This window comes from Cokeromyces recurvatus (genome assembly GCF_025118155.1).
Source record: "Cokeromyces recurvatus strain NRRL 2243 chromosome Unknown BX663scaffold_8, whole genome shotgun sequence".
Taxonomy (NCBI): Eukaryota; Fungi; Mucoromycota; class Mucoromycetes; order Mucorales; family Mucoraceae; genus Cokeromyces; species Cokeromyces recurvatus.
Genome location: NW_026251394.1, coordinates 424,264 through 450,679, shown reverse-complemented (window position 1 = coordinate 450,679; position 26,416 = coordinate 424,264). Strand labels below are relative to the sequence as shown.

The window sequence follows — 26,416 nt, the reverse complement described above, 5'->3', positions numbered from 1 at the left end:
AGAACGAAAAAAAAAAAAAAAAAAAAAAAATACTAAAAAAAGGTAAAAAGTATCAGGTTTAACCAATGAAACGGGAAAGAAATGCGCAAGACTGCGTTTACGTGTTATTTTCATAATAAATCGTCAAATAGGGTGATGAAAGCTTTTATAGTCGATTTTTTTTTAATAAATAAATATATACAGATACATATAAAATATATATTTATTTGTTTCATTAAAAAAAATATGAAAGTATTAGTATCTATTTTAATAAGTGCAGCGCTTGTGACATATGCAGCACTTGACATTCACAAAGGTGCTGAACCTTGGGCACCCAAGATCTTGGAAATGTGTATGAATCCTGCCAACACCAATGCTACTGGTAATCTTCGTGTTTTTTATACTGGCCAATTTTCTATGTTAGACCGTCTAATCTGTTTCTATGTTAATTTTATTCAACCTACCTTACACGATATCATGGGTACACCTCTCTTGCGATTGATGATGGGAGCATTTACAGCTGTTTATTGTATTATGGCGTTCGAAGGATCTCGACGAGGCTTTAAATCAACTCTTTTATCTGCTTTCCCTCTATTTGCTTTTTTAGCTAACTTAATTGGTATCTTTGTTGTGTTTCCTCTTATTTGGTTACCATTGAGTCTTTATTATCGTAAAAAGTCAAAAGGGCATCCTGAAAACTGGGCCATCACATTGCCTCAAGCTTATGGTACTCTTCTGGCTGTGATTGTTGGTTACACGATTCCCAGTGCTATCTTAACGAGTCCACTTATTGAGCCTAAATCTCGTCTTGAACAAGATTTTATTTCAATCTGGTTTGTTTTACCGATCCTTATCGTTCCCATCATCAATGTCTGTCAATGGGTTTTCAAAAAGTTGGGATCCCCCGTCGAGAGAATTCGCGATCCTGTCTTGAAGGATCGTATGTATATAGTTGAAGGCAAAGACGCTGTTGAACGATCCTATTTGTTTTTAGCAGTAACAAACATGTTCTTGTATTTTACCTCATATTGGTTTTTAGCTAAGGATGGCATCCGTGTCCTTGAAGCCATTGTGATGTTGTTGAAGGCACCTGGTAGTTTACCTGCCGATTTGACATTTAATGATTTAAGTCAAATATTAGCAACACGTACTGTATTGATTGATTTGATCGTTTTAAGTATTGGATTTGTATTATGGGCTACTTTCCAAGGTGGTTTAAAAGCAGGTCTCATTGTGGCGGCTCTGTCATTCATCGTTGGCCCTACAGCTGCCGTTTGCTTCTTTGCCTATTATCGTGAAGATACTGTACAGAATATGGTCTCGGAGGATCCAAATGCTAAAAAGGTATTGCTTGAAGCTGTAGATAAACTCGAAAAAAGAAAGTAAAAGGGGAGGGGAAAAAAAAAGTCATCTCCTTTACAATATATTTGCATCATTTTTCATGTGTATATTCATGTCATATAAAGAAAAAATAAATAAATATTTTAATGTATTATATTAAATAAAATAAGAATATTTGATTAGCCTTAGAATGGATATATTTTATAGAGAAGTTTCTTTTATCTAATCTTATTATTTTGAGAGAGGAGAGAAAAAAAGGGGAGATTTACTATGATGATAGATAAAACGATAGTGATTATACAACAAAGCTTTTATATAAAAGTATATAGACAATGTTTGTACTGCTATATTTATTCTTGATTAATAGAATTACCATTATATGTTGTTCGTTTCTTGTCATCGTCTTTATCTTGTTCTCCTTCTTGAAGAGTATTGATGCGCGTGCCATAAGGGTTATTACGATGTCTGTTATACACATGTTATAAAAAAAAAGTTAAAGAAAAGTTCAATCATAATAACTCATAGTTATACCTTTGAGAGGATTCATTAAGATACTCTCTTCTTGTATTAGCAGATGATGATTCTCCAATAACGGAAGATTCACCACCTAATCGTTGGCCACCTCTTAAATGACCAAACGAACTTCTCGTTGCTTGTTGTTGGGAAGGCACATTTTCTTGACGAGTTAATCTGTTCTTAGGGGAAAGCGTGTCCCAAATGGCTAAGAGCATGCTCCAAAGAGCCATTAAAATACCATACATAAAATCAAGAACATAAAAAGTAGAACGAACAAGTATATTTTGCTGGTCATGATTGTTTGATGATATACCATGACTATGGATTGAACTAAAGAATGAAGAGGAGTTAGTAGCGGCTTTCATTGGTTTCATTATGATGGTTGCACTAGGACAAAGATTTAATTCTTTTAAGGTTGTATCATGATCTTCTTCAGTAAATAAGCGAGTTGGGAATTGAGAAGAGAGTTTATAAGGCCTTTTGGGTTCATCTGTACGATACTGGATATAATATTAACAAAAAAAAAAAAAGATGTACATAAAAAGATATATGACTTACAGTGTCTATCCACTCCTTAACGCTTAGCAATGTTGCTGTAGCTAGAAGAAATAATAAATGGCCATTCTCTTATAATTAGCATAGCATAGCATAGCATAGCATATATGTAATATGGGTATACCTTCAAATTGATGACGGATATTTGAACCGTCTAATTGACGAATGCTCAAGTTACTGTGCGATGAGGAAAGACGATTACGATTATTGATGACTTTTTCTGCGTTATTGCTATCAAATGGAAATGAATTCTGATGTTGTTGCCTTTCTATGTTTCTTTTAGCCATTTTCTCTGCACGATCTCTAGCAATTTGCTCTCGTACTTTCTTTCGATGTGCTTCCTCTTCTTGACGTTCTTTCTTTAATTTTGCCAAGTAAATTTGAGTTTCTTTATCCTGTTGTAATTGTTTCGCTTCTTGCATCATCTTGGCTTCTTGTCGACGTTTTATTTCTTTTTCTTTTGCCTCTCTTTGTTCTCTTTCAGCACGCTCTTTTCGTACCTTTTCCAATTGTCTTTGCAATCTATATCAGATAACATATTTTATTATCATTGTAGGTAACTTGAATATATGCATATATCGTATATATACATACATACATATATATATATATACGTATATACTTTTACATTATAATATCATATTTTATTTACTCTGCTTTTTTATCTTCGTTTGATTGTTTGGTATCAGGTGGGTTATTGGGTTCAGCTAGCATAGTAGCATTATTATCTTGAACTGGATCTGGATGAAATGTAGTATAAACTTGAGGTGGCATAGCAGGTACTTGATCTTCTGACTCCTGTACTTGGTTTCTTGGAGGAGCAGTTGGAGGATGCGCTGATACCCTTTGATTGTTACTCATAATAAAGTCAATCTTTTTTATAATTTCCTCACTTGTTATCGTTTCAGTCCCAAAATCTTTTATTGTTCCTTGTTGAATAAAATAAAGTATAGGTATAGCTTTTACAGGATCTATATTCATAAAAAACGAAGTAAGTATATTTGGTTTCTTTTTTTTTTTTCTTTATGACTGAAAATTAAGAAAACTTTACAAAATTGACTGAATAATGACACATTTTCTGAATCTTTTTCCATTGCAAGGGCAACCGTTTTATTTCTAATTTCTTCAATGACCTATAAAACAAAGTTCAGAATAAGCATCTATCTTTCTTTGTCTATTTTGTTGTGTACTTTTTCATCTTTAAGAGTATTGTTTAAAGCATTTGTCTTTTCAGAGTCATCTAAAATGTGTGTGTGTGTGTGTTTTTCATGTAATATTATGCATGTTTAGTTTAATTCCTTTAAATGCAATAAAAGTGTTACCATAAATGTACACAAGAAATACACAATTTCGTTCATTTACTAGAGAAATAGCATCTTGAACAGGACCAGAAAACCAAATATCCTCTTTAGTTGGAGTCATTCTTTTATAACAATTAAATAAAAAATTCGAATGACGAAGTTTATATTTTAAATTACTAGCTTTCTCTTTCAAACTCCGTATTAAGGAAAAAAATAAAAAAAAAAAAAAACGGGAAACAAAACAAAAGAAAAGAAAAAAAATTTTTTTTTTTGACAGGAAAGCAGCCATATTTACTAAGTTAAAATATTTTCTTTATTCGAAAAAAAAAATAAAATAAAAAACACAATAAAAATAATATATTCTTCTTCACTGTTAAAGGGCAAGTCTATAAAGGAGAGAAAAAAAAAGAGATTAATTTTATACATATAAAAAATAAAATTATAAATTATTGGTAAAATAAGCCGCGCTCAGGGTTTGGTGAGTTTTTTATCATCAATTAAGAGATTCTGCGTGGTGCATGATCACAATTCATCAATGCAGCAATTTTACACAATAATAATTTTCTTATTCAAGAACACTTACCAGAAAAGAAAACTAAAGAACAAAATTAAATAATGAAGAAGTAGTGATCAATTTATACTACTTTGTAAAAAAAAAAAATTATTATTATTACAAGGTCACAAAGAAATAAGTCCGCAAATTTTTGACTGCTTTTTTTTTATTTCTTCAGTTACCGTATCATATTGGAACACAAAAGATGTTAGGGTTAAAAGATGACTACATTTTGATAATCGTCCTATTCACACATCTATTAGCAGTGAAAGAATTTGTTCAGAATAAAAAAAAAAAAGAGTTATCTCCTGCCATAGTTACCTTGATTAAATTGAAAAGGTTTAATTAAAGGTAAAATAGGATGTTAAGAGATAACCCTTTTAAAACAATAATAGTAACGTTTTGGTCCTCTCCAATAATAGAAGTTGTTTCGCCAAGTTACTTTACAAGATTCTCGAGAATAGTTAAGACACTTTGTTTTCCGTCTTTTCTTTTCTTTTCTTTCCTTTTTTTTTTTTTAGACTGAGAAAAAATAATAATAAAGGGGTCGTGTTGATTCCTATACATCGACTACCAACTATTCTCAATTAATCAATATATTATTTCATTTATTTAGAAAATACAGTAAAAGGCTGAAGAGCTTCAGCGAATGTACGTTTAGCCACTCTAAGTTTCGCAGATCTACTACGTGCATTTTGTTTTAGCTCTGCATCCGTAGGTTGAATAACATGTTTTGTACAAATCTCAAATGACGGAGTCAATGAGAGATCTTTTTGTTTTGAAGAAAATGATGATTTCATTGTTATTTCTTCATCATCCTGCTGTTTTTTTAACGCCTTTTTGTATTCTCGATGAGCAGCACGTTTTAAGCTAAATTGATTATGAACTGCATCCGTCATGAATCGTTTACCAGTGCAATGATACATAAAGTTTTTTACGAGTCGATCCTCTAAAGAGTGAAATGTGACAACTGCTAAACGACCTTTAGGCTTTAAAAGCAGTTCACTTGCTGCTAATCCTCTCTTCAACTCTCCTAATTCGTCGTTAATATAGATTCTAAATGCTTGAAATGTACGAGCTGCTGAATTACGTAATACGTCGTCGTGACCTCGTTGCCAACTAGGCTGAGGGCATGCCTTTTGAATAATAGTTGCCAATTCTCTCGTAGATTCAATAGGTCTCTTTTGTCGAGCAAGAACGATGGCAGACGCAATCTTGCGTGATAAACGATCGCCTCCAAACTCATAAATGATATCTGCCATTTGTTCTCTTGAAAAATAATTGACAATTTCGTAAGCAGAGATTGATTTCTTTAATAGCTCTTCTTCTTCTTCTTTGAATTCTTTAAGGAGGGATGAACCTCTAGAAAACATGCGCATATCTAGAGGACCATCTAATTTGTAAGAAAATCCTCGATCTGGGGTTTCTAATTGTCCACTTGAGACACCAATATCCATAACAATACCATCCAAACAAGGTGTGCTAAAGTCCAAAATAGGTGGTTTATTAGTTAATTATTAATACTGTATATGTATATGTATTACTTTAAATAAGCAAATTTCTTTTGAATAGTTTCATAAATAGATCCAAACTTTCCTAATAGAGGAAATAATCGATCCTTATACTGTTCTAGCTGTGATAATTTTAATGCTTTTGAGTAAGCCGTAGGATCCTGATCTACTGCAATTACTTTACAGTTACATCTATCTTATTGTTTCATATTATTTATTTATCTGTTCGTTACATGAGTCTTGTATATAAATATATATATATATATCTATATTATTATTACCTAACAAAGCTTTTGTATATCCTCCATCACCAAACGTCATGTCACAATATAGTTCATCATCCTTAGGCTCTAGATGAGTTAATACTTCATTTAACATGACAGGTACATGAACCTTTGTGTAGGGTAATTCATTAATTGTTGTATAGCATCGTGATATAAGTGATCTATTAATTATTGGTAAACGCATGTGAAACAAAAAAAAAATGTATAATTGTGTGTATTTAAAATACAGGGGAAGAAGAATAATGATGCCATCTAATAGTCCCACTTTATCATTAAGGGTAAACATAATTCCGCTTCTTTATTAATTTATATATGCAAGATAATTATTATAAAGAGTATAGTTTTATTATTATTTATTGATTAAAAAAAAGAAAAAGATAAAAGGTGGAAGGCATTAAGTAAACTATTTACAATACTAGCTATTCTTTTTCTTTTCTTTTCTCTTTTTTTTTTACGTTTCTTCTTTTTATAAATAAATAACCTCAAAAATAAGAAGGCGACAGCATGACAGACAACAGCCATCGTTGTTTGTTGTCTTCTTCTTATGTAGCGCAGCAATGCAACCTCAGCATGCTTATTTTCTTTTTTGGTATAAATTCAATATACAGAAATTGTAGGAACTAAATAAAGATTTTTTTTTCTTTTTAGTACATTGAATTTTAACATATGATAAAAACTATACCATTGTCATTGATAGAAGGAGTCTTATGATGTTGTCTCTTTCTCTTTTTATGACCTTTCTTGTTATGATTCTTTTTCTTCTTTTGCTGTTGTTGTTGTGGTGGTTGTGGTTGTGCATCAAAAGCAGATACCTTTTTTAAACAACTTTTAATAACAGGTTGATCTTCTTCCTCCTCATTATGTTGACGAGATCTTGCATAACAATCTTGCTGAATTTCATTAATAATATCATCACTTAACATACGTTTATTTAAGCCTCTTTTTTCTTTTTCTTCCCGAGTCTTCTTCTTTGCTGCATCACAGCATTGTTCAAAAGTAGGCAAAACATGAATGATATTATGACTCAAGTCAAAACTAACTCGACGAGGATGAGATGTCTATTAAAAAAAAAAAAAAAAAAAAAAAAAAAAAAAAAAAAAAAAAAAGTTTATAAGTAAATTGCTTTTTATATGCATACATATATACATGTATATATAATCCATTATTGCATAATCATAAATTTACCTCAGTGGCAGTAGTAGTAGTAACAGTAGTGGATAAATGACTTTGCATATTACTGTATTTTTTTTTTTCTAATCGATTAGCGGATTGTTTGTTTTGTAATGCGTAGGGGTTTAATAATTATATTTATAAGAGAAAGAAGTGATAATTTTAGAAATGATTTTAATTTCTGTTATAATTTGATTGCAAACAGTTTTAATTGGCGGGTTATAGAAATATGAATTGGCCGATAAAACACTGAAATTATGGCAGATTTGTATTTTTTTATTGGCAGATACACTTTTTATTCTAGCAAATAGAAAAAATAGATAAATAAATAGAAAAGTAAAGAAAAAGTGTATGGTTTCATGAGTTCAAGCATCGTCTTTCAAAGAATGTCTAATATGTATATTTTTTTTGACCATCTTCAACAACAACCAGCTTGATAGCAGTATCAACAATTCTATTGGATTGAGTGTAGGGCAATCTCTTCTAATACTAGCCTAAACCAATTAAAATAGGATTTGCTGTATTTAGCCTTAATTTTGAGTCATATCGAATCAAATTCATGTAAGAAATTGATAATAGTGACAGTAGCTGCTTACATGTTGCACAATGGACGACCATAATACTACTTGGACTGCTTTATAGCTGTTTAATTGGATTGATTGAAGACATTTATAAATAAATGATATCAAATCCTCCTACTCATTATTAATGAAGGATCTCAATGAGACACATTTCTTATTCTCAAATTACTAAACAAATTCATACGTCAAATATCATGAATTTTTTTTTTATCTTTTCTTGAAACCAAATAATGAAACGACGTTTGTTCATACTTGTGGATGATAGTATAGGGAAGACATTACGATATATATTTATTACATTTTAAACATTTTCTTATACTATTTTCATTCCTCAATGTATTACTTGAATGAACCTCGTTATGCATGTATGTATAAAACAATGTATTCAACTAGAATGGAGTTATTATAGATGGAGTATATGACTACATTTATAAATGAGTATATTCAATAAGAATAATACTAGTATATTATAACTAATCTATAATGTATATATTCATCTTCATCATCAGTAACTCTTTACTCTATGTTTGACTCATCACTGCCTCATAACATCAGTATTTGTTATTATACTATTTATTATTATTATTATTATTATTCATTCATAACACAAGATTGCTTTGTATGAAACGAAATCAAATAATATTATATTTGACATTTTTTACAGTCAAAGAAACTTGGTTGAACCAATGAAAAAAAAAATTGGCCATTTCAAAATTGAATTGGGACACGAATGCGAAAATGGATCACCTATAGGAAAATGGAATAAAGAGACAGAAATTTAGTATTTGGTATTTAGTATTTAGTATTTAGTATTTAGTATTTAGTATTTTTTTTTTTTTTTTTTTTTTTTTTTTTTTTTTTTTTTGCTACTTGCTGAAACAAAAGAGATTCCTTATAAATACGGCTTCAGTGTATTCAATTTACATGAAAAAAAAAAAAAAAAAAATCAAGGGTATCTTTGAACAATTATCTGGCTTTCGTCAAGAAATGCTAAATTCTCGTGAAAATTTCAATAATACTGGCTATTTTGACTGTTCCTTGACATTGCTTGAAGTCGGATCTACTGGTATCTTTGAAATTTGAAAAAGATTCCATGAGTAATCCAAAGCAAATAGTTGCATAGGTGAGCCATATATTAAAGGTGGAAGGGGCACTTTACATCTATTTGCAGTAACATTATGTTGCTTCGACAGTATCCCTAGTTTTTTGTCTAACTGATGGTTTTAATAACCTCGTTCTAGCTCTTAATAAAATACTTTTTCCCTTCGTATGACCTGCAAATCGTGTCATAAAAAATAGCTTGAATATTCAAAATGCGAAAATAGTGACAAAACATGCTGAGATCCTTAGGTATCAGTTAGCATGAAAAATGTAACATTTTTATTTTTTATTTTTTTTTTTTTTAGCTGCTAAGAACATGTTTGCCATTGACAAGCCTATGTAATACTAAGCATTATCCTTTTGTCTTTGCACAACAACGCGCTGCCTCGAATGCAGTTGCTTCGACTAACGCTAGCAGGTCGACGCCTTAGAGATACCTGCAGCTAAGAAGTCTCAATCATGTATTTTCTGATTCCTTTGTCCCGTTTTCGGGCCTGTGTCTCATTTTCGTATTAGTGGCCTAATTTCTCATTGATGTCCCATTTTCCTATAGGTGACCCATATTCGCATTCATGTCCCAATTCAACTTTGAAATGGCCAAAAAAAATTTTTTTTTCATTGTCCCAACCTAGTTTCTTTGACTGTATATATATACACCAAAATTGAATTAAAATGAATAAGCCAATAAAGTTTTTGCATAAATATTTTTGAATCCAAACAAAAGATAAACAAATAAATAAAAGGCACAAGTGAGCCCTTAATACAATACCCATTTTTCTAATGGTTGTAACGGTAATAGAAGATTCATCAGAAAGGATCGTTTATGATGCTATGAAAAAAATATCGAAACCACCTTTATCCCATATTTCAAATCAATTGCCACATGAATTAAAATCATACATTCGTAATTTCCAAATATTATCTACTTCTTCTAATCAAATAAAATCTCCAATTACAAAACTTATTACTAGCAACCTGAACATATCAAAAGACCAGTTTTATTTCTCCAAGTCATCATATACCACTAATACTACTAAAATGGATGATGATACTACTCGTTTCCTTCATATGAAACAGTCCCTTCCTGATGATACAACAAAATTAATAGAAAAAGTATTCAAGAATGGTAATAAAATTTCTATTGTGACTGAAGAATCAACAACAAATTATCAACACAAATTATCATGTCGTCGTACTTATTCGAGTAATAGTATTAAAGTCAAGAAAGTAGAAGTAGAAGCTTCTAGTTTTATAAAAATGAAAATGCTAGGCAGAGGGGATGTTGGTAGGGTTTATATGGTAAAGCAAAAAGAAACGAATAAGATATATGCTATGAAAGGTAGTTAAGTTAAGAGAGATATTTTGTTTATAAAAAGCATGATTATTAACATGTCTTTTTTTTTTTGGTTATTTTTAAAGTAATCTCAAAGGGAGAAATGATTAGAAGAAATAAGATCAAAAGAGCTTTAGCAGAACAGGAAATTCTTACCATCTCGAATCACCCTTTTATTGTCGCTCTTTATCATTCATTCCAAAGCTATCATTATCTTTATTTTGTAATAGAATATTGTGTAGGTGGTGAATTCTTTCGAGGTAAAATAAATAAATAAAAGTATTTTTTACCAATTATGTCATATTCATCTATCTAATAGCACTTCAAGCAAGACCAGGGAAATGTTTAAGAGAAGAAGAAGCAAAATTTTACGCAGCTGAAGTTACGGCAGCTTTAGAATATTTACATCTTCAAGGATATATCTATAGAGATTTGAAACCAGAAAGTAAATTAAATAGTAGTAGTCATCATTATTATTTTTATGTGACTATTTTTAATCGTTATTAGATATCCTGCTTCATCAAAGTGGACATATTATGTTGACTGACTTTGATCTTAGTAAAGGATCTCATCCCCCACAAAAGCCTGGTATCGTCAAGTCCAAATCTAGACATATAGTAAATTATTATATAAATTTCCTGCTGAATTTTATACTAAACAATCATTCTTTAGCCACCTTCTATTGATACAAAAAGCTGTGTTATTAACCTTCGAACGAATAGTTTTGTGGGTACAGAAGGTATATAACTAGTGTTGTATAGGATGTATTGTATACATGTATATATATATATATATATTATCGCCATAAATCATATTTATATTAGAGTATATTGCCCCTGAAGTGATTAAAGGCTGTGGACATACAAGTGCAGTAGATTGGTGGACACTAGGCATTTTAATCTATGAAATGCTGGTAATAGTTGCATTTATTTATAAGTTGAATTAACCTAAAAATATATATATATATACATTTATTTCAAGTTTGGGATAACTCCCTTTAAGGGCTTGGAAAGAAATGAAACATTTTCTCGTATACTTTACTCTGACCTTCACTTTAGTCATCAACCTGCACCTTATCATCAATATGCTATCACCAATAATGCTAAAAATATGATTCGAAAACTATTACACAAGGATGAAAATAAACGATTAGGAAGCTATGCTGGAGCATCTGATGTAAAGAACCATGTCTTTTTCAAGTCTATTAATTTTGCTTTACTTCGACATTGTCAGCCACCTATTCAACCTTCTAATCATGAAAAAGACTTTTATTATCATAATAGTAATAACAGTAGTTTTGATCTTGAATCAGATGATGATCTTATGCTCAACAGTAACCTCGTCTTTCAAAATAATCCATTTAAAGAATTTAATTCAGGTAGGAAGTAACGTATAGAGTTTACCTATGTAATTTATTACTAAATCCTTTTAAACAAGTTACTCTTTATCATGATGGTGATTCTGATCATGAATACTGTAATGACTATAGCTGTTTGTAAAAAAAAAAAAAAAAAAAAAAAAAAAAATTACCCTTTACTATCTTCTAATAATGAATATTATGCTTTTACAACTAATCTTACTACCCATTATTTTAATTTACTTAATAAACTTAAATAATACAACTTTTTTTTTTATTTATTTATTTAAGCAGTAGAACCTAATACGCCCATTTTTTCTAATGAACGAATACCCATTTCTTCCCACTCTTGTTTAGTAACCCACCAACTATCCTTATCCTTCATAATATCAGCAAGAACAGCACCACCAAGATAGACCATATGCTTACGTCTGGGAGGATCTTCAATACGAATTTTGAATTTCTATAAAAATAGTGTAAATCATTATTTAAAAACCCTATTCTAAGAAAAAGAAGAAGAAGAAAACACTCACATTTAATCTACTTGCGTCTCCATTTAATACGTTTGTAAGGTAAAGCTGTTTCATTTCCTTTTCTAAACGACTAGGTAAACCAGGATACATAGTTGAACCACCAGAAAGTACAATATGTTTATAAAGATCCGCACGAATATCGATATCAGCAGATTGGATTGTATTAAAGAGCATTTCTAATAACAATTCGATTAAATATTATGAAATATTCAATAAAATATATATATATTTTTTTTACCAGCCATGCCAGGAGCTTCTACATCAATCAAGTTGGGTTGGAATAAACATTCAGGTGCTTCAAAACGTTCAGAACCCACTTTGATAACACGACCATCAGGAAGTTCATAACTTTCAACTAAGGTTGTTGTTTCATTACCTAATTTTTGATCTAATTCAAGATCATAGCTTGTAAAAAGAAAAAAAAAAAAAAGGGGGAGATTATTACACACACACACACACAAAAATTAAAGCTATCATTGTTTTACCTGACATAACAGAATTTTTCTTTTATTTGACGAACTGTTTCAAAATCAGCTGTACGATTGAATGCATAACCACGAAGGAGTAGTAATTTAATTAAATATCTTGTAACATGACGACCTGCGACATCAAGACGACGAGTTAAATTGGCAGGTGCATATCCTTGATAAACAGGAACCTATGAATATTAAGTTGATATATACAATAACAGACCATAGATAAAATTAACTTACAATATGAGTGACACCATCACCTGAATCAACAACAACGCCCGACATAAGACCTATCATAGAGAATGAAGTTGCATATATTTATCAAATATACATGTATATATATAATATGCTTGGTTTACCTTGGGCAAAAAGTGTCAAGACAGCTTGAATAGCTACATAGATACCTTGAAAGCCATATTCCTCAAACATAATCTCTGCCATTTTTTCACGATTCTGTTTTGGATTCATGGGTGCTTCAGTCAAAAGAATCTTTGAATCTCTCGGATTAATTTTGAGTTTTTCATCAAAAGTATAATTCCATAAATGACGCATGTCTTCCCAATTACGAATTATGCCGTTTTCCATTGGATAAGACATTTGAAGAATGTTTCGAAGTTGTGCTGCTTCATCACCAATCATAATATCCTTAACTTCCAGGTTACCCACTTTTTCTTCTGCACGTAAAATAGGTCGACCAACAACACTTGGAAATACATGTTCAGGGAAATTGGAACCCGCATAACCACATTTAACAAACTACAAACGAAATGGGCCGTTTAAGTTTTATTGAAAGCGCGTTTATATTTTTTGTAATAATTCAAACCATTTTTATTTTTATTTTCTTTTATTATTATTATTATTTTAACTTACACCTGTACCATTATCTACAACAAGTGTATTTGTAGCATTCATTTTATTTCTTGAATTTTAAAAGTATAAAAAAGTCTAATAGAAATAAGGAAGTTAAAAAAAAAAAGAAAAGGGAAAAAAGTAGGTATTGTTTAAAGCTCTCTTGAAGCTCACCTATAATTATATCAGTTTAAATGTCCGCTCTATCATTACGATTAAACATGTTTATTTTTATAAATTAAAATTTATAAAGCGACCTATGAGTACATAATATCTTTGTTATATTGGATTACCCAAGTCAGTCCAAATTATGTGAAAAAAAAGTATCTAAAAGCCCTCTTATGGAGACAAAAGGTAAAAAGGTAAAGGAAAGGAAGAAGAAGAGAAGATAAGAAAGAAAGGGGGGAAATATTGCTAACAAGTTTAAAGGGACAACCAGTTGAGTCATTTCCTGCCTGGGTCAAGAAGTGGAGGGAGAGAAGGTAGTTTGTCGTGTAGTAGGTAATCTATTTCCTGTAGAATGGTGCACATAACTGACCAACGATAGAACCAGGCAGAAACATCCTGGGAATTTTTGGTACTTATGCTGAGGGAGATGATTTAAAAGAAAGGAAAGATGTGTTATAGGACAAGCTCTCGATATAAGCGTAAGCAATATTATAATAGATGAATTACATAATAAAGGATAAACTATAAGCCTGAATATAAAATAAAACTCTGAATGCATATAACATCTTGTAAAATAATTTAAAACCTATCGACATCCAATCGTCTAAATGCATCAACTAATAAAAACATCGTATCATTTCTAAATATTTATTTTTATAACCTTGATAAAGGATTCAGGTCGTCTTTGATCCAATAAAATAAAAAAATGTAGAAGATATCAGGAACCTACACTCAGATCAAACAATAAATCTTTCATTTAAAACATTAATCAGTTCATTACAAAATTATAGCACTCAATAGATAATCCATAGATCAGTGTTTTGAATCAACAATACAGCGCATATATTTGAATACTAACATTGTTTCACGACTCATGTTCTTTTTGTAGTTATTTTTATTTCTCTGATTCAGAATTTATTAATATAAATACAAGTAGTTATCCAGACATAAAGGAGAGGAGGGGATCTTATTCTTTATCTTAATCTTTATTCTTCTTTTTATATTGAATAAAAACAGTCTCAAACTATACTTCTTTTGTCTTTTTCTTTTTATTTTCTTTTATTTATTTTATAGTATACCATCACAGGTAGGTTTACAAAGTTGAGTGTGTCAACAGCCGGGGGTAAATCCATGTTGGATTAGTTGAGGATGAAGGACGAACGATATTGCTCAAAGGTCTCCTCGTGTTGCAATGTGTTGATGTTTCATTGTAACCTCTGGGATACAGTGAACTCAATAGTATGACAGGTTAAGTCGAGGATGTCAAATTGGATGGACAGGAATTGAGAGATAAATCATCATGGATGGTCATTTGTGGCGATTGGAGTTCCATATTACTAATGAAATAATCGATAATGCTATTTCCCTGATATGCATAGTATGTGGGTTGACCAAAAGCAAGTCGGTGGATCCATAAGATGAGTTGGTAGAGGATTGAATCGTGAATCACCGGTATGAACTCCCAGCCGAGTATTGAAATCTCCACAGATAAAGGTACTGATAATAGTATGGTAGTTCATGGGTAAAAGCATAAATATTTCTTGCACAGTTTCTGAATCTAAGGAACGGGGACTATAAATATATACAGATGATGTAGCCTTCCCCGCCTTTTTTTAATCAATAAAGGTAGTAGCAGATACATTATTACCACCTTTACTAGTCCAGTTGGTATAAATATAAATTCTAGAATTATTTAAAAGCTTATGTGTGCGAATACCAAAGTAATCATGTTTGAGATTAAAGAACACTGACAAGAAGAAAATCACTCACTCTAATCATATTAGAGTGTCAATTTTTACAAGAGGAGACCCCGATCAAGATTTTGAAAAGCTCTGATACCTTCTTCCTTTAGAGGTGAAAGATAATGCAAATAGACTACTTTGCCAATCAAGGTAACAGGAATACCTCGATAAAGCGAGTCAATACCTGTCCATTTACCAGTACCTTTTTGATTAGCTGTATTAAAAAAAAATCTTTTCCACGAGATGTTCACCATCAAAGAATATCTCGTATAATTTCAATACAGAAAGAATCTAATTCATCTCTGTTCCAATCTTCAAAAGTAGCTGTAATTTCCTCAACGTCTTTTATAATATGTAGGTAAATTTTACAGATTAATTGGATATCACCTTATTCTTTATATATATGTATATATTTTACAATTAAGTTATTATAAAAAAATAAACCCTTTCTTCTTTTCTTTGAATTTATTTTTACCAATACTGGTGTGATCCATCTTGATATAACGCCCAGTTCTCGATTTATTGATAGTCCAATCATAATATGGAGAGACATCAAGAGCTTTAGCGGCAATAGCTTGAAAGGTAGGTTGAATAGACCATATCTTTGAATGACCGTTACCTGGCATCAATGAGAGATCTTTTTCACTGACCAAAACACCAGAACCAACAAATACAATACCATTCATATCTAACGTCCTTATTATGACGAATAGAATCTAGAAAATAAGAATTATCATCATCTTGATTTATATAAGGCAGAAGTAACTCAATAAAGGAGTCAACAACTGTGCCTGATTCTATCAATAACAGTATCTTTCTTGGACGTTTTAATTTTAAGCAAAGCTCTTCAATGCAATATGCACTTATGATTTGGGTACCTCAAAAAAAAAAAAAAAAAAAAAAAAAAAAAAAAAAAAGAAACTATTTTGGAAAGCAGCTCTGTTATATACGCAAACTGTAAAATTATGATTGTTCATATATAACACTAATATTTGGCCCATTATGGTTAAACCTATTAAGGCCAATATCAGCATCAAAACGAAAAAAAAAAGTAAAGCGTTTTGAGCTAGTTGTTCTATATAATCATAGTAGCTAAATTTACGTTGCTATCTTTTATTTAAAATATAAGCTTCTTTATATATACATATACACTTTATTATACCGCATTTTATGCATGTAATTCTACCATCAGTTCGATACTATCCAGGGAACAGTGGTTAGATTTTAGAAAGGGAAATAACAACTTTTATTAAGAAAATATATCCATGAAGTATGATTATAATGAAAACAGCCCCTTCCCTTTTTTTCAAGGTAAGAAAGCAAAATATGCTTCATAATCATACCATTATGTAAACTCATTAACCAAATAAAAAGGACAATAAATAAAGTACATAGACATCTACAAAGCTCATTTTGACTCTTTTCTAAACATCATTAGACGGCTCTTCTTCTACAAGTCGTCAATGATTAGATTCATTATTATAGAAAAGTTTTAAAAATAGATATTTATTTATTGATAATATGTGTGTTTTTTCATTTTTAATTAATAATAATAATAATAATGAAAGGTAATGATCCAATTAGCCAGTAGCTTCATTATATAATAAAAAAGGCTACTGTTTCCAGAAGCAACCAATCGTGGAGGTTGATCATTATGTGCTTCCTTTCACAGTCTTATTTAACGAGAGACGCGAAAACTACAAATGAAACATACTCTCGATATTGGACAATAGAAATCACTATTATCCTCACAGCGATATTAATGAATGTTTATTTAAAGTGACCATCATCATTAGAACTTCACTAAAGATTGTTTTTATTTAAAGTGACCTATGTCTTTAAACTTCACTAAAGATTGTTGATTTAAAGTGACCAATATCCTCAGAACTTCACTAAAGATTGTTTATTTAACGTGACCAATATCTTCAAAACTTCACTTTAACAAAAAAGAAGAAGAAAAAAGAAAAAACAAAAACGAGAGTGTGAAATAAAAATAGGAGAAGAAAAAAAAATTTTTTCACATAAACAAAAGGTCTAATAGGTGCAATGCTTTCCATGGAAGAGCATAATTAAAACTATTTGTCTTTGTTACACTTCGGATAGATCTTCCCCCTCCCACTCTCCTTTTTTTTATTATTATTAATTGCCTCCTATAGAATTATAAATAATTTGTATAACGCTTTAACGGCTAAATCTTGTTGCAAGATGTCAAATATCAGACTAACCTTTATCATTGAAGTAGTTTATTCAATGAAAAGAGAAAGATAGGATAAATACTAGTTATAAATATCATGAGTTGATTTATAATGTCATGTTTCTTGATTAAACATGTGAATCAGAAAATTATACAAGGAATTCTATCTAGATTCCCCCTGAAACTCTTTTGATCCACCTTATCAAATAATATTAAAACTTCTAACACTTCATTGTCTATAACATATTTTATTCAGTCGTTAACTAACACTTTTCTGATTCACATCTTATGTTAGACCTCTTTAACAATTCTTATAAATACTCCCATCATAAATAAAGTGATTGACTTTAGAACTATTGTCCGGTCTCGTTGACACTTTTGTCTTTATAATATTTTTAAGAAATATTAAGGCAACATACGCAATATACGCAACATACGGTACATACGGTACATACGAAACATACGCAATATGATAAAACATGACTTTTGTCATATCTAAATTGCCCTTAATTTTCAAGATAACCTTTTTTATAGTATGAAATTTACGCTGATTGATTATTTGTAGAGTGTTTTTATTATTATTATACACATATAGAATGACTATTTAAATGCTATTAATGTTTGTAGTACATGGGGGAGGGGAGAGAAGAGTCATCCTTACAAGGTGTTCTTTTGAAAGGCATCTCTCGATGTTAATGCGGACCCGTAGCGGTTGAACAAATCTTGACTTCTTCCTTTTTCGTAACACTCCTCCCAAAAAAAACTTTCCTGGTTTTTCTCGTAGCTTGATTGTAAAATAAAGGTCTGTAATGATTACTTTCCCAACAGGTGTAACTGTTATAGTCTCATCTCGAATTATTTTCAACTTCTTGCTTGTATATTCAAAGCCATCTTCAGCGTATCGCTTTATTTTCTCCAGAATGATATTTTTTTTTTATTTTTTTGTTTTTTTTTTTAAAATTTGTCAACACAATTCGAAATCTTCTGAAATTAACTATTTGTGTTTTCCATGACATCCATGGTATGACTGAGGTTTTCTTCTTCTTTTGTTGTGAAAGACTCGAATGACCTTGCAGCAATTTGATAAATTCTCCTCAATTCTGGATCATCGCTTCTTTCAAGACCAAAAAAAAAAGACTCTTCTTTTGACTGCATAAAAAGTAGGCCAATGCAATGATTGATGATATAGAAGTATCACTCAAAACACGAGACAAGATCGTGTCAAGATAATAAAACCGGTAGTTTTTGGCCCAAAGATAGTTTTTATAAGTGTAATATGACCTATCTGGTAGTTTGCTGAAGTTTTTTTTTTTTCAACAAAAGCCTTTGATGAGAATTCTTGAATTACAAATACTATTACTTCAGCTTCGTGTTTTGTTATATCATGGATTTTTAGACAATATCATGTTAAACGTTTCAAGAAGACTAAATCAATTTTTTTTTTTTGTATCTCGACCAAGACTGGTGGCGTAGCTTCCATGCGTTTTCTTCCCGGTATTCTATAGATAACATCACCTTTTCTCTTCCGACTTTAAACTCTTTTTGACCTATATCATATGCAATACCATTCATCTTCCCATCTGGAATTGCAAGATTAAAAAGATGTAAACATAATAAAACAAATCAAAAACATACCTGTTACTTTATTGATAATTATCTCCTTAATTCCTTCTTCACAGAGAAGCATCTTTTTCACTAGATTAGTCCCAGGAAATATTGATAGAGTGATGAGAAGAGGGTTAACGTCCGATTCTGCTGCCATAAATTACTGCGAGTCACTTGTGCTTTACTGTTTATATAAAATGAACTTACTTACAATAACTCACAAAAGTGTAACAATGTTTCGGAATTTTAAGTAATTTATGCAAAAATGTCATAATTAATCGTCTATTTATTAAGCAAAGCGCTATATGATACATACTAGCTGAAAGGAAGAAGTCTCCTCTTTCTGATGATACCTATAGCATATATGAACTATACGATTTTTTTTATTTCAAAAATCATGTTAAAAGTTACATGTATATAAATTTTATGTAAATAGTTTTTTTTTTTTTTTTTTTTTTTTTTTTTTTTTTTTTTTTTTTTTTTGAGAAATGAAATAAACAACGTACCTTTAATGTTTAGTATTTAATGACAGTACCTATTACTTTTATTACTGCTTTAACACGACTTGGCATGCTTTCTATGTGATTTAAGCATAGTTCTGCTGTAACTTTATTGTACCGCCTATCAGCAACTCCCTCCCATAACTTATCCATATTTTTTGGTGGCCTATCATAGGCAACAAGCTCGCACTTCAAATAAAATCAAAGGCTTTCGATTGGATTTAAATTAGGTAATTATGATGGTCATTCAAGGATATTTACTTTATTTTTCTTGAACCCATTTTTTGTATATTTGGATGTATGCTTCAAATCATTATTTTATTGAAGGATTACGTCTTTCTTGCAAAGTCGATTGTTATAGAACAAGCTCTGGATATAAGCATAAGTAATATTATGGTAGATGAATTACATAAGACAGGATAAACTATAAGCCTGGATATGAAATAAAACTCTGTATATAACATCTTGTAAAATAATATAAAACCTATCGACATCCAATCGTCTAGATGTATCAACTATAAGACATCGTATCATTTCTAAATATTTACTTTTATAAACTTGATAAAGGATTCAAGTTGTGTTTAATCCAATAAAATGAAAATATAAAAGATATCAGGAACCTATGCTCAGATCAAACAATAAAATTTTTTTATTTAAAACTTAATCAGATCATTATAACACCCAATAGATAATTCATAGATCAGTCTCTTGAATCAACAAGATGTAAATCCAAACACTAACTCTGTTTCATGACTCATATTCTTTGACAGCTTTGACGGTTATTTTTATTTCTTTGATTCAGGATTCATTAGTATAAATACAAGCAGTTGTGTAAACACAAAATAATCTTTAACCTTTAATCATTTTTTATTTTATTTTTCTTTTGCTTCAATAAAAACAGTCTTAAACTATACTTCCTTTTGTTCCCTTTCTCTCTTCTTTTTTTTTCTCGTTTTCTTTCTTTATTATATAACGTTCCATCACATCCATAATCCTTGAGTATCTCTATGAAGTCACCTTTTAATATTTAACAATATAATTGCGAGTCCATCCCTCCCTCAATCTTGGCAATAAAACCAGAACCATGTTGCACGAAACAACTCCATAATATTAAGCTTCCGCCCCCCACCTTTGTACTGGAAATTGACGTTATGGTCTTTTAGCGGTTAACCCTTTTTTTACGCATGTCTATTGCTTCCCATCTGAACCCAAACGATTAATTTTTGTTTTGTCATTAATGACGACCTTTTCCCAATCCTCAACCGCCCAATTCCTCTGAGCTTTAAAGCATTTTAACCAATTTTGTCTACGCTTACTCGTCAATGGCAATGCAGATTTCTTAATCTTCAAACCAAAATCGAAGGATTTTAAGAATTTGTGAATGGTTTGCGCGGGAATATCATACCCTTGACCATTTAAGTTCTGGGCAGTGAAAAAATGACCAGTATAAAATGATTGCGCAATCAATCTTCCAAGTAATAGGCTAATCTTCTTTGGTATACCTTCTTTTACGTTAATCTCAATTTGATTTTCTTTGGCAATTCTACTATTTGTCCTAGTTGACACGCTCATGGCCTTAGAAACATCTCTATAAGACTCCATAGCATTAAGTTTTGCTAAAATATCCATCCTTTTATCATAAAGAATTGATCTCATTCTATTGTATGTAATGATCTATGTGTTAATGGAAAGGATGCACAAATGTTATTCAAATTAGTGACGAATTTGCGAAAAAACGATATTAAACAGGAAGTAAACCTTTTTGTTAATCCAATAATTATATTAAATAAAAAAAATGATGTTTTTATTAAAGAAAAGAATTATTATGCAGCTAAATGGCTAAATCGTATAAAATAACATGATAGTTGTCGAAATAAACACTCATGTATGTAGATGAGGTTAAGAAGTTATGAAAATAATGTAAATTTTGTCAATTTTTCATTAAATACAATTTTATTAATGTATCTTCATTATTTTATGTTGTGCATTAAAAGAGCCAAAAATCATGACATTGCCACGTTAACTTCCGAATTTATATAATATATGTTATAATTTAGCATTTTTTATAAGTTTTGTCTCATTAGAAAGAGAAAAAACTACATATAGATGAAGACCTGTAACTATATGCTTAATATATATAACTTCTAATAAAAAGCATATATAACAAGAGTGAAAAAGAGTAAATTTGAAGCAATTTTGTGAAACACTACAACACCTTATATGTACAAATAAATTGAATTACAGCAGGTTCAATTATAATTGCCGACTAAAAACAAAAGGATATAAAGTATATAGAAACAGCTGTATAAAGAAGAAATTTGAAAATAAAACGAATTTTAGCAATATCTTGATGAATACGATAGAAGCACTACATTTCATAACACATAAATATAATAAACTATCGAAAAAATATTCCTAAAAAGGAAATGACGGAGTTTATAAAAATCACATTTCGCGCTCCGCCTCAAATTTAATTTAATATAGAAGGAAGTAAGGAAGGAAAGAAGAAGAAGAAGAAGAAGAAGAAAAAATGAAGGAAAAAGGAAGGGAGATAGATAGAGAGAGAGAAAATAAAATCAGACAAGATAGAATAAGATGGCAAAGGACATGTAAAAAATAGAGAAATAGAGTTTACCATATTATGTTGTATTATATTGCATTCTATTATGTTATATTATAGTTTGATATGATATGATACGTTATATTATGATATGTTATGTTATCTTAGAGCATATATATACTATATAGTAGAATGAATGAATGAATGAACAATGAACAATTATTATTATTAGACTAAATTACTATTAATATTGCTGCTACTGCTATTACTCATATATGTATGTAATTATTTTTTTTTTCTGATAAATAACAGTAGTCTTTTGTAATGAAATAGCATAACGCATTTATATGTATGCTAAATATGTATTTGAGATATTATTGGAATATACTAATGAATTAATATCAATCAAAGCATAATAATACTGGTTAAAATTAGCTAAAACTGGCTTATATGCTTATTATCAATTCTATTATATATATTGTATGGGTGTCGAAAATGCTTTACATTATTTTTGATTTTAGAAAAACTACTCTTTGATAGAGGTATAAATTCTTTACTAAAAGAGCTTTTACATAATTTTAATATATTGAATAGAACAGACCCCGAAAATGAAAGATTTCTTTTTCAAAACCAAATTCGAACAAACGATTTTGTTACAGATGTTGCTGCTGCTAACAAAGTTTTACATTCTATCAAATTCAAGACAATCTAAGGATCTGGTTTAAAATTACAATCTGAATTAATAAACAGAGAGATAAAAAAAATGTATGAATTTCCTCTATGCAAACTCGACTTCTGGAAAGAAAATGGATTCGCAGTTACTTATAGTAATGGTAAGAAGCTGTATTAGATAAACAATACTGTACTCTCACAGGATCTAAACATCATGAAAGAAAATAATGAAAGAGAATAGAGCAGCAAAAAATAGGTGTTATTTTCTTATATATACTAACAGCAATAATTGTTAGTCTACCACCAAATGTTAAATATATTACCCATGTTTTGCTTCATTGAAAAGAAAATGCTGTATATTAATAGATCAAGCGCTTCATTTGAATATTTTTTTTTCATTACCAAGGTATACAATATGCTAGGATGCTGTGACAACGGGGTTGCAATGCTGCAAAAAAAAAAAAAAAAAAAAAAAAAAAAAAAAAAAAAAAACCATCAAATCTACAATGAGATACTAACTGGTCAAAATTATCCCTCTGAATTCTTTCATCAGAAACAATGATATCAGTGTTTTGAATATGGCTTATTCTAATGAAAAATTGTGTTCTACTCTGGCACCTTGGTTGGTTGTCTGATGGTATTCCGAAAATTTTTTATCTTTTATTTAATTGACAAGCTCATTTGCTGCGGTTTTATCATGCTATAGTCTGTTTAAATATGTAAACCATTGGCTACAAATGCCTAACACTGTGACTAATCTTTTTATCTCTTCTATTGAATCATCTTTCTAGATAGTTAACATAAAAAGCCATTTATCGCACAAGACAGTTTTCCCACTCCTGTATAGATAATTTGCTGGCCTACACTATGTTTTATACTCTTTGAATTTGATTACCTTCACTACCATGGTAAGATTCCTCCTGAAGCTCCCTTCCTTCTATTAGTACTAATGACTCGATTAAATGGGTTTTAAAATATTTATTAGTTGCAGCATAATTGAGGAGCTGAAATTTATATTTATTTTTCTGCTAAATCATGACGTCGACATTAACTCTTCCCCAGCCCCTTTTGTTTTTTTATTTTTATTTGTGAAATAAAACAACCCCTCGAAAATATAATTAAGTCTGGGGAAAAAAAAAGTTAAAAACCGCTTATTATATATTACTTTCCTTTTTGTTTTTTGTTTTTTTTTTTTTTGTTTTACATTAAACAACAATGCTTAGAAACATTGCTCGTCTTGCCCGTCCTTTGGCTCTTCGTAGTGTAGCTCCTGCTGTAAGAATCTACTGAAAAGGAAAAAAAAAAAAAAGGAGAAAGGAATCTCGTGTTGTTTTGTTTTTATTATAGAGTACAAAAAAGAAAATGCTTATTCGAATTGAAAAAAAAAATATAAAAAAAAAGAGAGAGAGAAGAGAGAAAGAGAGCAAATAAGTAGACAGTAATGAATGGACTTTATATACAACATATTGCAACTTTTTTCTACGTACATTAATAGCTAGATGTTCAATCGCAATTTAATCTTAAAATAGATGTTGATAGCTGTAGGCTCAGATAGAAAATATCGATATAAAAATTAGAAACAAAAAAAGAAATCAAAAGAGGAACTAGTTCTATGCACAATAAAGCAAATAAAGTTAAAATAATAAAAGTAGCCATTCAATTTTACCAATACTCATTAATCGCAAAAAAGAACAGCATTTTCTTTCTCTATATAAAAACAAAAAAAAACAGAGATATACTCCTTTTCAAATATAAATTATGAAAAACTAAACAAAAAGTTCTTTATATAGGCCCGCGTTAACCTTGGTGCTATTGCTACTGCTGCTCGTGGTTATGCTTCTTCTAAGCCTTCTACCTCCGAAGTTTCTTCTATTCTTGAACAACGTATTTTGGGTGCTAACTCTGAAATTGATCTTCAAGAAACAGGTCGTGTTTTGTCTATTGGTGATGGTATTGCTCGTGTTTATGGTTTAAAGAACTGTCAAGCTGAAGAAATGGTTGAATTCTCTTCTGGTCTTAAGGTAATTTACTCTATTTTTTTTTTTTGTTTTCTTTAGTATTATATTAAGTGATGTATGTATTATTAGGGTATGGCTCTTAACTTGGAACCTGATAACGTCGGTATTGTCGTTTTCGGTAATGATCGTTTGATTAAGGAAGGCGATACTGTTAAGCGTACTGGTGCCATTGTCGATGTTCCTGTTGGTCCTGGTATCCTTGGTCGTGTTGTGGATGCCCTCGGTAACCCTATTGATGGTAAGGGCCCTCTTGAAACCGTCGGTCGTTCTCGTGTTCAGGTGAAGGCTCCCGGTATCTTGCCTCGTCACTCCGTTAACGAACCTATGCAAACTGGTATCAAGTCTGTTGACTCTATGGTCCCTATTGGTCGTGGTCAACGTGAATTGATTATTGGTGATCGTCAAACTGGTAAGACAGCTGTCGCTCTTGATACTATTTTGAACCAAAAGAACTGGAACAATGGTTCTGATGAATCCAAGAAGTTGTACTGTATTTACGTTGCTGTTGGTCAAAAGCGTTCTACCGTTGCTCAACTTGTTAGAACTCTTGAAGAAAATGATGCTATGAAGTATACCACTGTTGTTGCTGCTACGGCCTCTGAAGCTGCTCCTCTTCAATATCTTGCTCCTTTCTCTGGTGCTGCCTTTGGTGAATGGTTCCGTGATAATGGTCGTCACTCTTTGATCATTTATGATGACTTGTCTAAGCAAGCTGTTGCTTATCGTCAAATGTCACTTTTGCTTCGTCGTCCTCCTGGTCGTGAAGCTTATCCTGGTGATGTCTTCTATCTTCACTCTCGTCTTTTAGAACGTGCTGCCAAGATGAATAAGAGCTTTGGTTATGGTTCCATGACTGCTCTTCCCATCATTGAAACTCAAGGTGGTGATGTCTCTGCTTATATTCCTACTAACGTCATTTCCATTACCGATGGTCAAATCTTCTTGGAAGCTGAACTTTTCTTCAAGGGTATTCGTCCTGCCATTAACGTCGGTCTTTCCGTCTCTCGTGTCGGTTCTGCTGCCCAAACTAAAGCCATGAAGCAAGTTGCTGGTTCCATGAAACTTTTCTTGGCCCAATACCGTGAAGTCGCTGCTTTCGCTCAATTTGGTTCTGATCTTGATGCCTCTACACAATTCTTGTTGAATCGTGGTGCTCGTCTTACTGAATTATTGAAGCAACCTCAATATAGCCCTCTTTCCATTCAAGTTCAAATTCCTATTATCTTTGCTGGTGTCAATGGTTATCTCGATAAGATCCCTGTGAACCGTGTTGTTGAATGGGAAAAGGATTTCATTAGTCACATCAAAACTCAGCACACTGATATGCTTGAGGAGATCCGTTCTAAGGGTGTTCTTTCCAAGGAACTTGAAACTAAGCTTCGTGATGTTTGTGAAAACCATGCCAAGAGCTTTTATTAAATTATTTGAATAAATAAAAATACAATAGGAGAAAGAAAATGAAAAGAAAAGGAAAAAAGAGAGAAATAAAGATATTGGAATGTATATTATATATGAATAAA

General features: G+C 30.8%; 9 protein-coding genes across 9 annotated transcripts; 3 read left to right on the top strand and 6 right to left on the bottom strand.

Moving 5' to 3' along the window:
• Positions 1–225: 225 nt before the first annotated feature.
• BX663DRAFT_485136 (uncharacterized protein) lies at positions 226–1,365 on the top strand (the record flags this gene model as incomplete). The annotated part of the gene is made up of 1 exon (XM_051524592.1): positions 226–1,365. One exon carries the CDS (start codon positions 226–228, stop codon positions 1,363–1,365), a length of 1,140 nt encoding a protein of 379 aa, XP_051384296.1.
• A 137-nt stretch (positions 1,366–1,502) lies between these two features.
• On the bottom strand, positions 1,503–3,916 carry BX663DRAFT_338558 (uncharacterized protein). The gene is made up of 10 exons (XM_051522140.1): positions 3,870–3,916; positions 3,714–3,814; positions 3,582–3,631; positions 3,443–3,524; positions 3,243–3,362; positions 3,044–3,068; positions 2,516–2,913; positions 2,395–2,462; positions 1,852–2,336; positions 1,503–1,785 (listed from the first exon to the last, which is right to left on the bottom strand). The coding sequence occupies exons 2-10, from the start codon at positions 3,811–3,813 to the stop codon at positions 1,671–1,673; spliced, it is 1,443 nt and encodes a 480-aa protein (XP_051384295.1). The 5' UTR covers position 3,814; positions 3,870–3,916; the 3' UTR covers positions 1,503–1,670.
• A 1,333-nt stretch (positions 3,917–5,249) lies between these two features.
• Positions 5,250–6,209, bottom strand: BX663DRAFT_423147 (ribosomal RNA small subunit methyltransferase H; the record flags this gene model as incomplete). The annotated part of the gene is made up of 3 exons (XM_051522423.1): positions 5,250–5,727; positions 5,790–5,952; positions 6,038–6,209. Coding segments are annotated over 3 exons (813 nt in total), but the record flags the coding sequence as incomplete, so codon positions are not given.
• Positions 6,210–6,363: 154 nt separating this feature from the next.
• On the bottom strand, positions 6,364–7,557 carry BX663DRAFT_504633 (uncharacterized protein). Its single transcript, XM_051526948.1, has 3 exons — positions 7,226–7,557; positions 6,723–7,098; positions 6,364–6,660 (listed from the first exon to the last, which is right to left on the bottom strand). The coding sequence occupies exons 1-3, from the start codon at positions 7,271–7,273 to the stop codon at positions 6,638–6,640; spliced, it is 447 nt and encodes a 148-aa protein (XP_051384293.1). The 5' UTR covers positions 7,274–7,557; the 3' UTR covers positions 6,364–6,637.
• Positions 7,558–9,960: 2,403 nt separating this feature from the next.
• BX663DRAFT_431765 (kinase-like domain-containing protein) lies at positions 9,961–11,724 on the top strand (the record flags this gene model as incomplete). The annotated part of the gene is made up of 8 exons (XM_051522880.1): positions 9,961–10,231; positions 10,312–10,485; positions 10,545–10,670; positions 10,733–10,842; positions 10,898–10,964; positions 11,050–11,138; positions 11,207–11,603; positions 11,663–11,724. 8 exons carry the CDS (start codon positions 9,961–9,963, stop codon positions 11,722–11,724), a joined length of 1,296 nt encoding a protein of 431 aa, XP_051384292.1.
• A 60-nt stretch (positions 11,725–11,784) lies between these two features.
• On the bottom strand, positions 11,785–13,561 carry BX663DRAFT_470370 (actin family). Its single transcript, XM_051524127.1, has 7 exons — positions 13,459–13,561; positions 12,948–13,344; positions 12,829–12,878; positions 12,601–12,773; positions 12,354–12,520; positions 12,116–12,291; positions 11,785–12,045 (listed from the first exon to the last, which is right to left on the bottom strand). The coding sequence occupies exons 1-7, from the start codon at positions 13,498–13,500 to the stop codon at positions 11,869–11,871; spliced, it is 1,182 nt and encodes a 393-aa protein (XP_051384291.1). The 5' UTR covers positions 13,501–13,561; the 3' UTR covers positions 11,785–11,868.
• Positions 13,562–15,600: 2,039 nt separating this feature from the next.
• Positions 15,601–16,348, bottom strand: BX663DRAFT_530403 (uncharacterized protein; the record flags this gene model as incomplete). Its single annotated transcript, XM_051530316.1, is given in 4 exon segments — positions 15,601–15,734; positions 15,823–16,035; positions 16,055–16,225; positions 16,270–16,348. 4 exon segments carry the CDS (start codon positions 16,346–16,348, stop codon positions 15,601–15,603), a joined length of 597 nt encoding a protein of 198 aa, XP_051384290.1.
• Positions 16,349–17,364: 1,016 nt separating this feature from the next.
• BX663DRAFT_485130 (uncharacterized protein) lies at positions 17,365–19,303 on the bottom strand (the record flags this gene model as incomplete). Its single annotated transcript, XM_051524591.1, has 5 exons — positions 17,365–17,470; positions 17,979–18,088; positions 18,203–18,454; positions 19,057–19,121; positions 19,177–19,303. The coding sequence occupies 5 exons, from the start codon at positions 19,301–19,303 to the stop codon at positions 17,365–17,367; spliced, it is 660 nt and encodes a 219-aa protein (XP_051384289.1).
• Positions 19,304–24,054: 4,751 nt separating this feature from the next.
• BX663DRAFT_504620 (ATP synthase subunit alpha) lies at positions 24,055–26,412 on the top strand. Its single transcript, XM_051526947.1, has 3 exons — positions 24,055–24,153; positions 24,669–24,899; positions 24,966–26,412. The coding sequence occupies exons 1-3, from the start codon at positions 24,094–24,096 to the stop codon at positions 26,313–26,315; spliced, it is 1,641 nt and encodes a 546-aa protein (XP_051384288.1). The 5' UTR covers positions 24,055–24,093; the 3' UTR covers positions 26,316–26,412.
• The last annotated feature ends 4 nt before the right edge of the window (positions 26,413–26,416 follow it).

Coding starts and splice junctions, on each gene's coding strand:
- BX663DRAFT_338558 (XM_051522140.1), bottom strand. CDS start 3,813: ATGACTCCAACTAAAGAGGATATTTGGTTTTCTGGTCCTGTTCAAGAT. Junction 3,525..3,581: donor ATACTCTTAAAGATGAAAAA/GTACACAACAAA, acceptor TTTGTTTTATAG/GTCATTGAAGAAATTAGAAA. Junction 2,463..2,515: donor TATCCGTCATCAATTTGAAG/GTATACCCATAT, acceptor GCTAATTATAAG/AGAATGGCCATTTATTATTT.
- BX663DRAFT_504620 (XM_051526947.1), top strand. CDS start 24,094: ATGCTTAGAAACATTGCTCGTCTTGCCCGTCCTTTGGCTCTTCGTAGT. Junction 24,154..24,668: donor TTCGTAGTGTAGCTCCTGCT/GTAAGAATCTAC, acceptor TTCTTTATATAG/GCCCGCGTTAACCTTGGTGC. Junction 24,900..24,965: donor AATTCTCTTCTGGTCTTAAG/GTAATTTACTCT, acceptor ATGTATTATTAG/GGTATGGCTCTTAACTTGGA.
- BX663DRAFT_470370 (XM_051524127.1), bottom strand. CDS start 13,500: ATGAATGCTACAAATACACTTGTTGTAGATAATGGTACAGGT. Junction 12,292..12,353: donor AGAAGCTCCTGGCATGGCTG/GTAAAAAAAATA, acceptor AATTGTTATTAG/AAATGCTCTTTAATACAATC. Junction 12,046..12,115: donor GAGACGCAAGTAGATTAAAT/GTGAGTGTTTTC, acceptor CTATTTTTATAG/AAATTCAAAATTCGTATTGA.
- BX663DRAFT_504633 (XM_051526948.1), bottom strand. CDS start 7,273: ATGCAAAGTCATTTATCCACTACTGTTACTACTACTACTGCCACTGAG. Junction 7,099..7,225: donor CTACTACTACTGCCACTGAG/GTAAATTTATGA, acceptor TTTTTTTAATAG/ACATCTCATCCTCGTCGAGT. Junction 6,661..6,722: donor TCCTTCTATCAATGACAATG/GTATAGTTTTTA, acceptor ATCTTTATTTAG/TTCCTACAATTTCTGTATAT.